We start from the raw sequence: 14666 nt of genomic DNA, 5'->3' as shown, positions 1-14666 counted from the left end.
CAGCTGCCTTTTTCAGGAACCTGACATACAACTTGATAGTCATGAATTGGATGAAGGTAGTGCCTCCATAGGGAAAATTAGTTCCGATTCTCACTGATTTTCCACAGCTGTTCAAAGACATTTGGGAATATGAGGAGAAGGATCACGAGGTGCAGGAGATAAAACAAAAAACTGAAGAAGGAAAGGTGGTGACACCATACCTACTTAGAGATGGTGTATTGTGTTGCAAGGCTTAGCACGATAAAGGTTACAAAATTGTGGTGCCTGGGGATTTGGTACCTTTCATTTTTAAATATTTTCATGAACCGCCGGCAGGTGGCCTACTGGGAACATTTAAAACTCCTGCAAAAATTCATCAGCATTTCATTTGGAAGGGAATGGATAAAGATATTAAGCACAATTTTAGTACAAGTCAGGTGTATTCTGCTGCCAAACCAGTGCAGGATGGTAGGGTTAGGTGGCTGGAATCTGTACCTGCGGACTATCCCCTTCAGAAAATGTACATCGACTTTCTAGGGCCTTTACCTCGATCTAAGAAAGGTAATAAGTACATCCTAGTATGTATTGATGCCTTCACAAGGTTTACTTGGATCTATCCCACTAGGGCAGTGATGACAAATTGTGACACAGAATTTGAAAAATATATTTGGCATGTTAGGGCTGCCGCAGTATTTGATTAGCGACAATGCTTCATGTTCTATTTCTGGAGGTAGTAAGAACTTTTGCATGAGAATGGGCATTACCCATGGGACCACAACTCCCTATTACCCGAACCCATTGTATGCTGAAAGGGTAAATCGCAATCTCAGGGTGGCATTAATTGCCTATCACAGTAAAGGCCAGGAGAACTGGGATCGCATGCTCCCTTGGCTTATGATGGTGTTTAACACAGCCACGCATGATACGCATTTGTTGACTCCTGTGGAGCTCATATTGAACCTTAAGATTTCCACTTCTCTGAATAACCTATGGTCCATTAGTGATCTGCTACCTGAGCACATTGAGCCTCAGCAGCTGGTGAATCAGTGGAAAATGGCGAAGCGGAATATTATTAAGGCTCATCAGATTCACGCAAAGCTTTACAATGAGGGGCGGCAGCCAAACCCTTATAAGTTGGGAGATTCGGTGTATGTAAAAAATTTCCAAACCATGAGCAGCAAGGTGCATAAGGTTACAAAAATACTCCTCCCACAATTCTTTGGATCATATGTTATTAGACGTTTCATAACACTGGTCACCTTTATGCTGACTGACCCCAAACAAGGAAAGACAATAACAGCTCATCTCTCTGAGATAAAGCTGGGTTCATCACTTATTCACTCTGGGAACTTAAGGGAGCCGTGATCGGCAATTAATGGGGGTGGGGGGAGTAGTATATGCCAATTTTCGGCACGATTGTGTTCCGGCCGCGAGTGTTAAGGTCAAAATTGGCCTCGCCAGAGATACTGGGGCACCGAGTTGATGTCGAGTAGCCCTCTGGTGACGAGGAGGGGGTTAGAGAGTCAGAGAAAGAAGGACAGAACAGCAGAGTGTTGGGATCTAGATGGTCCAAATTGTGCATTAATAATTTTGGCACTCTGAGCTAATCAACTGATTGTGAAGCCAAGACGCTCGGGAATTCAACGCTGCTGTGGAACCATAAGCAGTGGACTCTGGAATTGCATGGACGCAATTTACGGTGAGCTGTGGCCGATGTTGTTTGTGAATTTTTTGGCACGGCAAATAAACAAGAGAGCCCAACTTGAACACGCTGTGCTGTAGCATGTTCGCCCACAATAACGATGTCATGATATTGGAGATGAAAGTAGTGGAATACCGTACGTGTATTAACCTTCAGTGACTTCTACAGTGTTAGTTTACTTACCTGTGTGGAGACAGCAGTAACTGTCATATTTCAACGGAATTTACGATTGTCTAAAAGTGTGGCCAATGCTGGATGGGCATTGTCATAAAGTTATTATATTTCTTATTTGTGAACATAATTTTCAGGATTACTCATTGGGCAGATTTGAAACTGTCAGTTCTGTGCTGTAGTTCAGCGGGTTATAAATACTGGAATTTGACAAATATGATAACTGTCAGTTTTGGATCTGTTTTTATATCTACATGTTAAATGAAAGTGAATTTTGAAGTTTGTAAGGTACCTTTCTACCATTACAATTCTGTAAGTTTTTATTTGGAAGTGAGGTTGTTTGCTACTGTTACTGATTGAGAATTTATTACCCGATTAATCAAAGGAACAGTTATTTAACTAGTCCGGCAATGAAGTGTTTTAAGACTTGTTTTCCAGTGAACTATTATTAATAAATAATGTAAATCAGTAATGTTGTGTAACCAGTTACTGAAGGCACCAATCTCCATTAGCCAATCAACCATGTCTAGTTTGGAATGGGCATTGGTGTTACATTAGGGAACTAGAGGCTATTTGTTAAGTTGTGGCAACGTTAATTCTGTTGTTTGTTGTTCTTGTTGAAGTGTCTAGTCAGCCTAAATTAAGTAATTCTGCACATCAGATTGGATTTCGGCCTCAGTCAGACCATCTAGCAGCCTGGTGTAAATTACAGCACAGGAAGAATTCAAAGTTCTATGGGCTTTGACACAAAGAGGATAGCCGTGGAGAAGCAAGGCATTAAGTAGTAGTTGTGCATGAGAATCAGAAGCAACCTCCAAAAGTGAAGTGCCATTCTGTAAATGAGATCAGGATTTCACAGGACCGGCACTTGCTTCAACACCTTTCTGAATAATAAATGGATTTACCTTGGCAAAGGGCTGATCGTCTTCAGTACGTGAGACGATGAGGAACCATGGCACAGTGTCTTTGAATCATTAGCCTCATTATATTTACATTTCATAGGGAAACAAAGAAAGGAAAAGGGAGTGAAAAACAAAGATAAGACTGTTCTTACATCAGTGACAGAGAATGCAGAACATTCCCAATAACATCACAGACATGTACCCCAAGGGAGGGGGAAAAAGAAAAGCAAGAGGATAGATATGCAGCACAGAAGGGGAAAAGGTGCTGCAAAGGCTGGGGGCCCCATGGTAGCCAAGCACAAACCCGCCAAAGAGTGGCAAGTCTCCTTGGGGAGAGTCTTATCATAATGAAAACAAGTGCGGAGTCTTATCATAAAACCTCAGAAGAAAAATTTGTTTCTTTATAGTAACCTTATGACAGTGATAATACATAGAGGCACCAAAGAAACTGGTATAGACAAGCATATTCAGATAAGGAGATATGTAAACAGGCAGAATACGACGCTATGGTTGGCAACACCTATATGAGACAAGTGTCTAATGCAGTTGTTAGAACAGTTACCGCTGCTGCAATGGCAGATTATCAAGATTTAAGTGAGTTTGAATGTGTTGTTACAGTTGGTGCACAAGCAATGGGACACATCATCTCCAAGATAGCAGTGAAGTGGGGATTTTCCCGTATGACCATTTCAAGAGTGTGAATATCAGAAATTCAGTAAAGCATCAAGTCTCTGACACCACAGTGACCAGAAAAAGATCCTGCAGAAAGAGGACCAATAATGACTGAAGAGAATCATTACACATGACAGAAGAGCAACCCTTTTGCAAATTGCTGCAGATTTCAATGCCGAGCCATCAATAAGTGTCAGCGAGTGAATCATTCAACGAAACATCATCAATATGGCCTTTTGAAGCAGAAGGCCCACTTGTGTACCCTTGGTGACTGCACGACACAAAGCTTTACGCCTTGCCTGGGCCCATCAACAGAGACATTGGACTGTTGATGACTGGAAACATGTTGCCTGGTCGGACGAGTCTCATTTCAAAATGTATCGAGCAGATGGACATATACAGGTATGGAGAAAACCTCATGAATCCACAGACCCTGTGTGTCACAGGGGACTGTAATGGTGTGGGGCATGTGGAGTTGGACTGATATGGTAACCCTGATACATCTAGATACGATTGTCATCACCTGCATCCATTCATGTCCACTGTGCATACTGACGGACTTTGACAATTCCAACAGGATGATGACACCCCACACATCCAGAATTCTTATCGTGTGGCTCCAGGAACACACTACTGAGTTTAATTATTTCCACTGGCCACCATACTCTCCAGACATGAACATTATTGAGTTTATCAGTGGTGCCCTGCAACATGCTGTTCAGAAGAGATTTACACCCCCTTGCACTCTTACAGATTTATGAACAGCACTGCAGGATTCATGTGTCAATTCCCTCCAGCACTACTTCATATATTAATCGGGTCCATGCCACGTTTTACTGTGGCACTTCTGAGTGTTCGCGAGGGATCTACACGATATTAGGCAGGTGTACCAATTTCTTGCTGTTCATTGTAGTTTGCTAATTGCAACACAGGCTTGAAAGGGATAAACAACTGAAGACAGTTTATCATAATCGCATGTTGAACTACACGAAGAAGAGAACCTAATGATATAATTAAAAAACTGGTTGACAAAACTGCCAAATAAACAATTATTTTCAATGTTCATCCTGCAAGCCAAATTTGTTGTTGTCAAATGGTACCTTAGAAACGAGCCCTAGCTTGCTATCTGCCCACTTGTTGCTGTTTTCGAAGGCAACTGTTTCAGATGTTGACCTAGTCTTTTCACAGTTATGACTGAATTATGAGGATTCAGATGTCTCAACTATTTTATAATACTGTCTGGAATATAACATAACAGATTACTTCAACATCACAGACAGTATTATACTAAGCCACTTAAAATGCTTATCATCTGTGCTTGCATGAAGTCCATTCCTTTTATCAGCGGCCATATGAAGGTTGGCAGGACCAGCTCATAATTAAGATCCTCTAGAAACATAATTTACAGACAACAAAAAATTTTATAGCAAGTGTGACTATGACCAAGTAGCAACCACTTACCTTTAATTAACCACAATCTGTAGGTTAATAAGGTATCCAATTTTCAAAGGACAAGTAATTCAGCCATTCTGGCACACAGAAGGTATTACTAAACCTGCAATTTGAGTGTTTGGGAAAGATTGCATATAGAACAAGATTTTATATTCACATGTTGTTGTTTACACTGTATGGCACTACTGACAAACCAGTCACTAAGAAGAGCATTCTCTAGCATGTCGATGAAACGAAGATCTGCTGACACATTCAACTAGTCATAGATGCAGCAACCATCTCTTGAAGAAACTACTTTTGCTGTCAGAAATTAATCTCTCATAGCTTGCTTCTAACCTGTTTCCTTTATTACGTCATCTTTGTTGTTTGTTATAATTTGATATAATCTAATCCAAGAGAGTAAATGCTACACAAATCAAGACAATGACAAGTGCATACAATTTATCAAATAAGTGCAGACCACTAAAAACTTTCACTACTTTATGCTGCAAACTACATCAGAGCTAAATCATTCAAGAAAGTGAAGATAAAGACATCACATCATTTTTCAGAAACAAATAGATAAGAAAAATGGAGGAAAAAAACATTTTAATATGAGAGGTATAAAATACAGTAATTAATTAATACAAGCAGATTGTCAGACAAATTGCAATCATCTTTGTATAACAACTGATACATTTACACTATGAGTGAGTGATGTTTATTATAGTCATTGCAATACATAAAATAACATTGTAAACAGTTTTTACTTACATCACTTGCTTTAAATGCCTGTTTCATGTGAGTTAACTGCAAAAATCTGGCAATTGGAAGTACATTAGAGCCAGTATACATCAGGATGAAGTAGAAAACACCAGTAAGATACAGATTGGAGATCGCAGGGTTGTCTTTCATGACTTCACAGAGCAGGGTTGCAACTTTTTCAACCAGAACTGGATCGAATGTGAGTAGCAGCTGCACCACGTGTGGCAAACACAATGGATCAGACAAAAGGCGCTTCACTCTAGGCAGTGGTCGAATGATAGCATCATCAGCATCTCTACAACAAAATGACCTTATATGGTTACCTACAATGTACATTCTAAATGGCACTTAAAGCTAACATCAAATGCTGGGAAAAAAGTGTTGTGTTGAACTACACGTTTGGTGAGCCAAGAAAATAAAAAATTTGGTTTGCAGGATATTTCTAGGGAATGGATCATTTCTTTGCCATAAGATACAAGTAAAGAACACTGTCAGTTCTAGCTGCAGGTAAAAGAGTAAAAAAAATTGATTGTCGCTTCTAACTTGTGACTGGGTCAACCTCACAACAAATGAGACTGCAAAAGTGTTAGCAAGTTATGTGCTTCATAACATTGGGAGAAATATTCTCAATAAATCCCACACAGTAATTATTTCATCAAATCATTGTAGAGGGATAAATACAGTTGAAGTGTGAATATCAGTGCCATTTGATATATCCATGAGGGAGAGGGAGGGAGGGAGGGGGAGGGGAGGGAGGGAGAGGGGGGAGGGAGGGAGGGGGAGAGGGGGGAGGGAGGGAGGGGGAGAGGGAGGGAGGGAGGGAGAGGGGGAGGGAGGGAGGGAGGGAGAGGGGGAGGGAGGGAGAGGGGGAGGGAGGGAGAGGGGGAGGGGGGAGGGGGGGAGGGGGAGGGAGGGAGGGGGGAGGGAGTGGGAGGGAGAGGGGAGGGAGGGAGTGGGGAGGGAGGGGGAGGGAGTGGGAGGGAGGGAGTGGGGAGGGAGGGGGAGGGAGTGGGAGGGAGTGGGGAGGGAGGGGGAGGGAGTGGGAGGGAGGGAGTGGGGAGGGAGGGGGAGGGAGTGGGAGGGAGGGAGTGGGGAGGGAGGGGGAGGGAGTGGGAGGGAGGGAGTGGGAGGGAGGGAGTGGGGAGGGAGGGGGAGGGAGTGGGAGGGAGGGAGTGGGAGGGAGGGAGTGGGAGGGAGGGAGTGGGGAGGGAGGGGGAGGGAGTGGGAGGGAGGGAGTGGGGAGGGAGGGGGAGGGAGTGGGAGGGAGGGGGGAGGGAAGGAGGGGGAGGGGGAGGGGGAGGGGGAAGGAGGGAGGGGGAGGGAGGGAGGGGGAGGGGGTGGGGGGAGGGGGATGGAGGGGGAGGGGGATGGGGGGAAGGGGAGGGAGGGGGAGGGGGAGGGAGGGGGAGGGAGGGACGGGGAGGGAGGGGGAGGGAGGGGGAGGGAGGGAGGGGGGAGGGGGAGGGGGATGGGGGGAAGGGGATGGAGGGGGAGGGATGGAGGGGAGGGAGGGGAGGGGGGAGGGGGGAGGGAGGGGGAGGGAGGGAGGGGGGAGGGAGGGAGTGGGGAGGGAGGGGAGGGAGGGAGTGGGGAGGGAGGGAGGGAGGGGGAGGGAGGGAGGGAGGGAGGGGGAGGGAGGGAGGGGGAGGGAGGGGAGGGAGGGGAGGGAGGGGAGGGAGGGGAGGGAGGGGAGGGAGGGAGGGGAGGGAGGGGAGGGAGGGGGAGGGAGGGAGGGGGAGGGAGGGAGGGAGGGAGGGGAGGGAGGGAGGGAGGGAGGGGGAGGGAGGGAGGGAGGGGGAGGGAGGGAGGGAGGGGGAGGGAGGGAGGGAGGGGGAGGGAGGGAGGGCTGGGGGAGGGAGGGAGGGAGGGTAGGGAGGGAGGGTAGGGAGGGAGGGAGGGGGAGGGAGGGGGAGGGAGGGGGAGGGAGGGAGGGAGGGAGGGAGGGGGGAGGGAGGGAGGGAGGGAGGGGGAGGGAGGGAGGGAGGGAGGGGGGAGGGGGAGGGAGGGAGGGGGGAGGGAGGGAGGGAGGGGGGAGGGAGGGAGGGAGGGAGGGAGGGAGGGAGGGGGAGGGAGGGAGGGGGAGGGAGGGAGGGGGAGGGAGGGAGGGAGGGAGGGGGAGGGAGGGAGGGAGGGAGGGAGGGGGAGGGAGGGAGGGAGGGAGGGAGGGGGAGGGAGGGAGGGAGGGAGGGGGAGGGAGGGAGGGAGGGAGGGGGAGGGAGGGAGGGAGGGAGGGAGGGGGAGGGAGGGAGGGGGAGGGAGGGAGGGAGGGGGAGGGGGGGAGGGTTTCCAAACAACTTGATAGAAATGACTAATTGGAGAATCCCACAATGGGGGTTGTCCAGTTTTTGCTTGTATAAGGATGTCAAAGAACTGATGTGCAGAAGTAATCAAAAATGACTAATTTTTGCTTTGATATCTTAGTTTTCTGGGACAGTTCAGATGACATTTTACCACTATGGATAGGGTTAAGAGCAGGAAAAGGAAAAGGGTGATATGCAATGATCGTAAGTAAGGACAGGAAAAGTTCATGAAAAATAACACGAATTCAGTGCTTTTAAGATGAATAACAAGAAATTAGTAATTTTATGAGACATCACAAAATCTGTAACTCCGTCATACAAAAATTCTATAAATCTGAGGACAGCAATTTACTGAATGTTGAAACTGAGTTTTGACTTCTAATCTCTTCAAGGCTGAGGTTCATCTACAATCTTAAAATTATTGTTCATTTCTCACATAACAAACTTTGATGTGCCAACAAAAATAGGACCAAAACTGGCAGTAAAACCACTGAATTCTTGCTCATAAGTGTATTTATACAAAGAAGAGTGCTGGGGTCATAAGAAAGGGGGGGGGGGGGTTGGGGGGGTGGATAGGATGTGTTACACACACACACACACACACACACACACACACATTTTTGCTTAAATAATTTATTTACTCTTACTCTTGGTGGTGGAACTAAATACAATGTATAAATTAATATCAGTAAATTCAGTAAATTTATTACAGATTGTAACAAGCAGTTTATATATTAAAAGAATTACTTTTTAAAATATGCTAGTAAAATAACCTTGATTTTATGCTACAGGTCATTTTGATTCCTCTTCCTGCATAACAGATGATGGGTAACACTGGGTAATCAGCTACTATATAAATAATGAAGGGGTACATAACACTTATTTTTTTCAAAAAACAGATTTTATTTTTCAACATAACTTCCACTGAGCTTAATGAACTTTCTTCAGCAAGACTCCAATATTTTATCTTGTTAGATGAGACAGGAAATTTGCTTCCAATTCTGTATAACAGTCATTCATAAAACAGCACTTAACAGTGGAGGTACACTGCACATGCAATGTTGCAACTGTGCAGTACTTCCTTCACACTATCTTGAAGCTTGTTGAATACAATTTTAAAATCAAGTTTTTGATCTGGCATCAACATAAATGATCCCCACTGCACTCTCCAAGCAGACCTTCACATATGATGCTGTCTGTATGTTCATACTAGATTTCTACTGACAGTCTTGCATCTCTTACTGTTGTTATCTCCTAACATAACACATCTGAATATTATTAACACCACCTACAGAATAAAAATGAACTGGATACCCAGTTCCCAGCATATGTGCAGAGCTCATACAATCTCTTTTTCATTAATTTATTCAGTACCAAAAGATTTAAAGTGAACTTACCCTGACTCCACTGGAGTACAAAAAGGGGAGGGGGGGGACAAGAGGGGGATCTTGTCTCACCACTCAACCCACACTGCCCACCCAGTCTCCAGAGAGTGGAGTACAGAGATTTCATTCATATATTGAGTGGATAAGCATCAGTTCTCTTGGGTATAATAATTTTTGGTATGTCACCTATGAAAATTAGTTTTTGGGTGACAATATGTCTCTAAACTCACCAGTTCATTTATAGCATAAATGTCAATTTTAGAGCCTGGACCTTTCCTGGAAAAATTTATGTGGATGCCCATGCTTGACTCAGTTTCATCTGTGCTGGACTACACTGTTTTGAAGCAAAAATGTTTTACACAGTGTGTTATTTGTCTTCAACATTCTTTTCACAAAATGTGTGGCAGTGATCACTTATCAAAAACAACTGCAGATTGCATCTGTTCGCAATTTCTAACAGTATCATTACAAACATTACACATATCAATGTTCACGACACTTAACAACAATACACTGGTGCACTGACATTACCAAGCTATCTCATTTAGAACACAGTATATGATGAATTTATACTTATAAATAGTAGTTAAAAACTTTGCAGCCTATTGTCATAATGATGCAAATGACATTACAAAGAAGATCGTATGCAGGCATCTCAGAATCACTCTCATTACTATCCAATATTTAAGGACATGGTTTCAGTACAGGCACAGTGAACCAATACCTCTATGCAAGAGCTGTTGTGTTAATTTTGAAAACCATGAGATTGTTCATCTAACGAAAGCATACAGCAGTAACTCTCAATTTAATTTGGTGTGCAATTTCATCAATAAGTACCTATTAGAAGAAGTGCTATCCACTCTCTGTCTGCCATAGATTGAAACCATCTCATTTCATGTGCTGAATTTTTACTAAATTAGAAGCAGTCAAATAAAAATGAGACACATGGAGAAAAGTGGGTAAACTATTTATTATTTCAAAAGTAATCACCATAACTGTTAACACATTTATCCCACAGTGAGACAAGATGATCAATGCCTTTGTGGAAAAACATTTGGAACTGCCTATGGAACCACAATTGTACCCAGGCATCGATCTCTTCATCTGAAGTAAATCAATGGCCACGAATGTCTCTCTTCAGGGCATCAAATATATGTAAGTTGCATGTGGAGAGATCAAGATTGTATAGAGAATGTGAAAGGGCTTCCCACCACAATTTTGGCACCACAGTCAAAACAACCTTTGCAACACATGGGTCGGCAGCAGAGTGATGCTGTCCACCAACATTCCAGGGTGTTTGGACGAGATGGCACACATCGGTTTTTTCTAAGTGTCCACATTTGCTTTAACTGTAGCACTATGTTCTAGAAAATCAATCAGCAAGTTGGCCCTTCAAAGAAGAGGGTCATTATGACTTGAGTTAACATGCATGGCTTCAAATTTTTTCAGTGGGGATGAGTCCATTCACTTCCACTGTTGGCTCTGACACTTGCTCTCTGGCTCAAAATTATGACACCATGTTTCATCTTTCATGACAGTATGGGACAGGAAATGATATTCTACATATGATACCACTACAAGTGCTGCAGTGATGTTGACATTTTGTTGAACTTTTGTTCCTCCATAAGGCTGTGGTGAACCTACTGTGCCAGATTTTCCAGAGCTTCACGTGACATGAGCAGTACTATGACTGTTTCCCAACATGAGTTGAATGTCTTCCACCACCCACTTGTCATTCATTTCTAATGGGATACACCACAGCAATGACAGAAGGGGCAGTGATATAATGAGCTGTCTTATCTGACTCCTGTCTTTCAGTGACACCCAACCTACTTGAAATCGTTTATTTCACACGAACACATGCACACGACATACTGTGTTTATTATACACAGCACAGATGTGGGCATGAATTTCACTTCTAAATTCTCATGCCACATTCCTGGCTTCCACAGAGGAGTCAGACACACACGACTCGCTAACCTCATGCCGAGTATGTCTAACAAATGAACATCACAAGTAGTGAACATTTGCGATGTTCCTTCCTGATTCCCAACAAATGGCACTTCCATGCACACACCTACCTGAGATACGGATGTCTGAGCCATGCTTTTTATGTAGTCTGTCTCCTTTTCATCTGATCTTCTCTCATATTATTAAATACATTTTAGTGATAATCAGTATGTTGAACAATTACAACCACTACTTGAAAATTCTTTGCCTTCCATGGGTTTATCTTTCACTGACACTGTCTTCCAATGGTTCAAAAAAAAGCAGATGCAGAAAAAAGTTCTTTAGAATGAAAGGCAGTATATGCACTTAGTATCAACCACAATCCAAGAAAATTTATTTCATTTTGCAAGAATATGAGAAGAATAGATTGCTACTCACCACAAGCAGGTGCCGTCCAGTCACAGACAGACACAATGAAGAGACTGCTATGCATTTAAGTTTTCAGAAAAAAGTCCTTCTTCCACAATAAAACACACACACACACACACACACACACACACACACACACACACACACAAGCACAACTCCTTTCACACGTGGCTACTACTGTCTCTGGGACACTACCAGCTGGAGACCGTAGCCATGGAAGTGTGAATTTTGTATATATATATATATATATATATATATATATATATATATATATATATATATATATATATATAAAGATGATGAGACTTACCAAACAAAAGCGCTGGCAGGTCGATAGACACACAAACAAACACAAATATACACACAAAATTCAAGCTTTCGCAACAAACTGTTGCCTCATCAGGAAAGAGGGAAGGAGAGGGAAAGACGAAAGGATGTGGGTTTTAAGGGGGAGGGTAAGGAGTCATTCCAATCCCGGGAGCGGAAAGACTTACCTTAGGGGGAAAAAAGGACAGGTATACACTCGCACACACACACATATCCATCCACACATACAGACACAAGCAGACATATTTAAAGACAAAGAGTTTGGGCAGAGATGTCAGTCGAGGTGGAAGAGTAGAGGCAAAGAAGTTGTTGAGAGACAGGTGAGGTATGAGTGGCGGCAACTGGAAATTAGCGGAGATTGAGGCCTGGCGGATAACGAGAAGGTTTGCCAAGGTAACCCCATTCCCGATGTCCAGGCGGAGCTTCAAGGAATCCTCAGAACCTTAGGCCCCCTGCAAAACCTTTCACCTGACTCCATCAACCTCCTGACCCCACCGACACCCCGCACCCCAACCTTCTACCTTCTTCCTAAAATCCACAAACCCAATCATCCCGGCCGCCCCATTGTAGCTGGTTACCAAGCCCCCACAGAACGTATCTCTGCCTACGTAGATCAACACCTTCAACCCATTACATGCAGTCTCCCATCCTTCATCAAAGACACCAACCACTTCCTTGAACGCCTGGAATCCTTACCCAATCTGTTACCCCCGGAAACCATCCTTGTAACCATTGATGCCACTTCCTTATACACAAATATTCCGCACGTCCAGGGCCTCGCTGCGATGGAGCATTTCCTTTCACGCCGATCACCTGCCACCCTACCTAAAACCTCTTTCCTCATTACCTTAGCCAGCTTCATCCTGACCCACAACTTCTTCACTTTTGAAGGCCAGACATACCAACAATTAAAGGGAACAGCCATGGGTACCAGGATGGCCCCCTCGTACGCCAACCTATTCATGGGTCGCTTAGAGGAAGCCTTCTTGGTTACCCAGGTCTGCCAACCCAAAGTTTGGTACAGATTTATTGATGACATCTTCATGATCTGGACTCACAGTGAAGAAGAACTCCAGAATTTCCTCTCCAACCTCAACTCCTTTGGTTCCATCAGATTCACCTGGTCCTACTCCAAATCCCATGCCACTTTCCTTGACGTTGACCTCCACCTGTCCAATGGCCAACTTCACACGTCCGTCCACATCAAACCCACCAACAAGCAACAGTACCTCCATTATGACAGCTGCCACCCATTCCACATCAAACGGTCCCTTCCCTACAGCCTAGGTCTTCGTGGCAAACGAATCTGCTCCAGTCCGGAATCCCTGAAACATTACACCAACAACCTGACAACAGCTTTCGCATCCCGCAACTACCCTCCCGGCCTGGTACAGAAGCAAATAACCAGAGCCACTTCCTCATCCCCTCAAACCCAGAATCCCCCACAGAAGAACCACAAAAGTGCCCCACTTGTGACAGGATACTTTCCGGGACTGGACCAGACTCTGAATGTGGCTCTCCAGCAGGGATACGACTTCCTCAAATCCTGCCCTGAAATGAGATCCATCCTTCATGAAATCCTCCCCACTCCGCCAAGAGTGTCTTTCCGCCGTCCACCTAACCTTCGTAACCTGTTAGTTCATCCCTATGAAATCCCCAAACCACCTTCCCTACCCTCTGGCTCCTATCCTTGTAACCGCCCCCGGTGCAAAACCTGTCCCATGCACCCTCCCACCACCACCTACTCCAGTCCTGTAACCCCGAAGGTGTACACGATCAAAGGCAGAGCCACGTGTGAAAGCACCCACGTGATTTACCAACTGACCTGCCTACACTGTGATGCATTCTATGTGGGAATGACCAGCAACAAACTGTCCATTCGCATGAATGGACACAGGCAAACAGTGTTTGTTGGTAATGAGGATCACCCTGTGGCTAAACATGCCTTGGTGCACAGCCAGCACATCTTGGCACAGTGTTACACTGTCCGGGTTATCTGGATACTTCCCACCAACACCAACCTATCCGAACTCCGGAGATGGGAACTTGCCCTTCAGTATATCCTCTCTTCTCGTTATCCGCCAGGCCTCAATCTCCGCTAATTTCCAGTTGCCACCACTCATACCTCACCTGTCTCTCAACAACTTCTTTGCCTCTACTCTTCCACCTCGACTGACATCTCTGCCCAAACTCTTTGTCTTTAAATATGTCTGCTTGTGTCTGTATGTGTGGATGGATATGTGTGTGTGTGCGAGTGTATACCTGTCCTTTTTTCCCCCTACGGTAAGTCTTTCCGCTCCCGGGATTGGAATGACTCCTTACCCTCCCCCTTAAAACCCACATCCTTTCGTCTTTCCCTCTCCTTCCCTCTTTCCTGATGAGGCAACAGTTTGTTGCGAAAGCTTGAATTTTGTGTGTATATTTGTGTTTGTTTGTGTGTCTATCGACCTGCCAGCGCTTTTGTTTGGTAAGTCTCATCATCTTTCTTTTTAGATATATTTTTTCCACGTGGAATGTTTCCCTCTGTGTGTTTGTGTGTGTGTGTTTTGGAAGAAGGACTTTTTATCTTAAACCTTAAATGCGCAGCAATCTTTTCAGTGTGCCTGCCTGTGACTCAACATCACTACTATGTGGTGATCTCTCCTTTTCATG

General features: G+C 44.7%; 1 protein-coding gene across 1 annotated transcript in view; it reads right to left on the bottom strand.

Annotated features, from left to right (window-relative positions):
- Positions 1-14666, bottom strand: part of LOC126262757 (dnaJ homolog subfamily C member 13) — a 410038-nt gene that overhangs the window by 208259 nt on the left and 187113 nt on the right. The window contains exon 19 of the mRNA XM_049959568.1: positions 5632-5917. Within this exon, the coding sequence (XP_049815525.1) occupies positions 5632-5917 (286 nt within the window). The remainder of the gene's footprint in view (positions 1-5631; positions 5918-14666) is intronic.

This window comes from Schistocerca nitens, chromosome 6 (assembly GCF_023898315.1).
Source record: "Schistocerca nitens isolate TAMUIC-IGC-003100 chromosome 6, iqSchNite1.1, whole genome shotgun sequence".
NCBI lineage: Eukaryota > Metazoa > Arthropoda > Insecta > Orthoptera > Acrididae > Schistocerca > Schistocerca nitens.
This window is presented reverse-complemented; position numbering and strand designations above follow the sequence as displayed.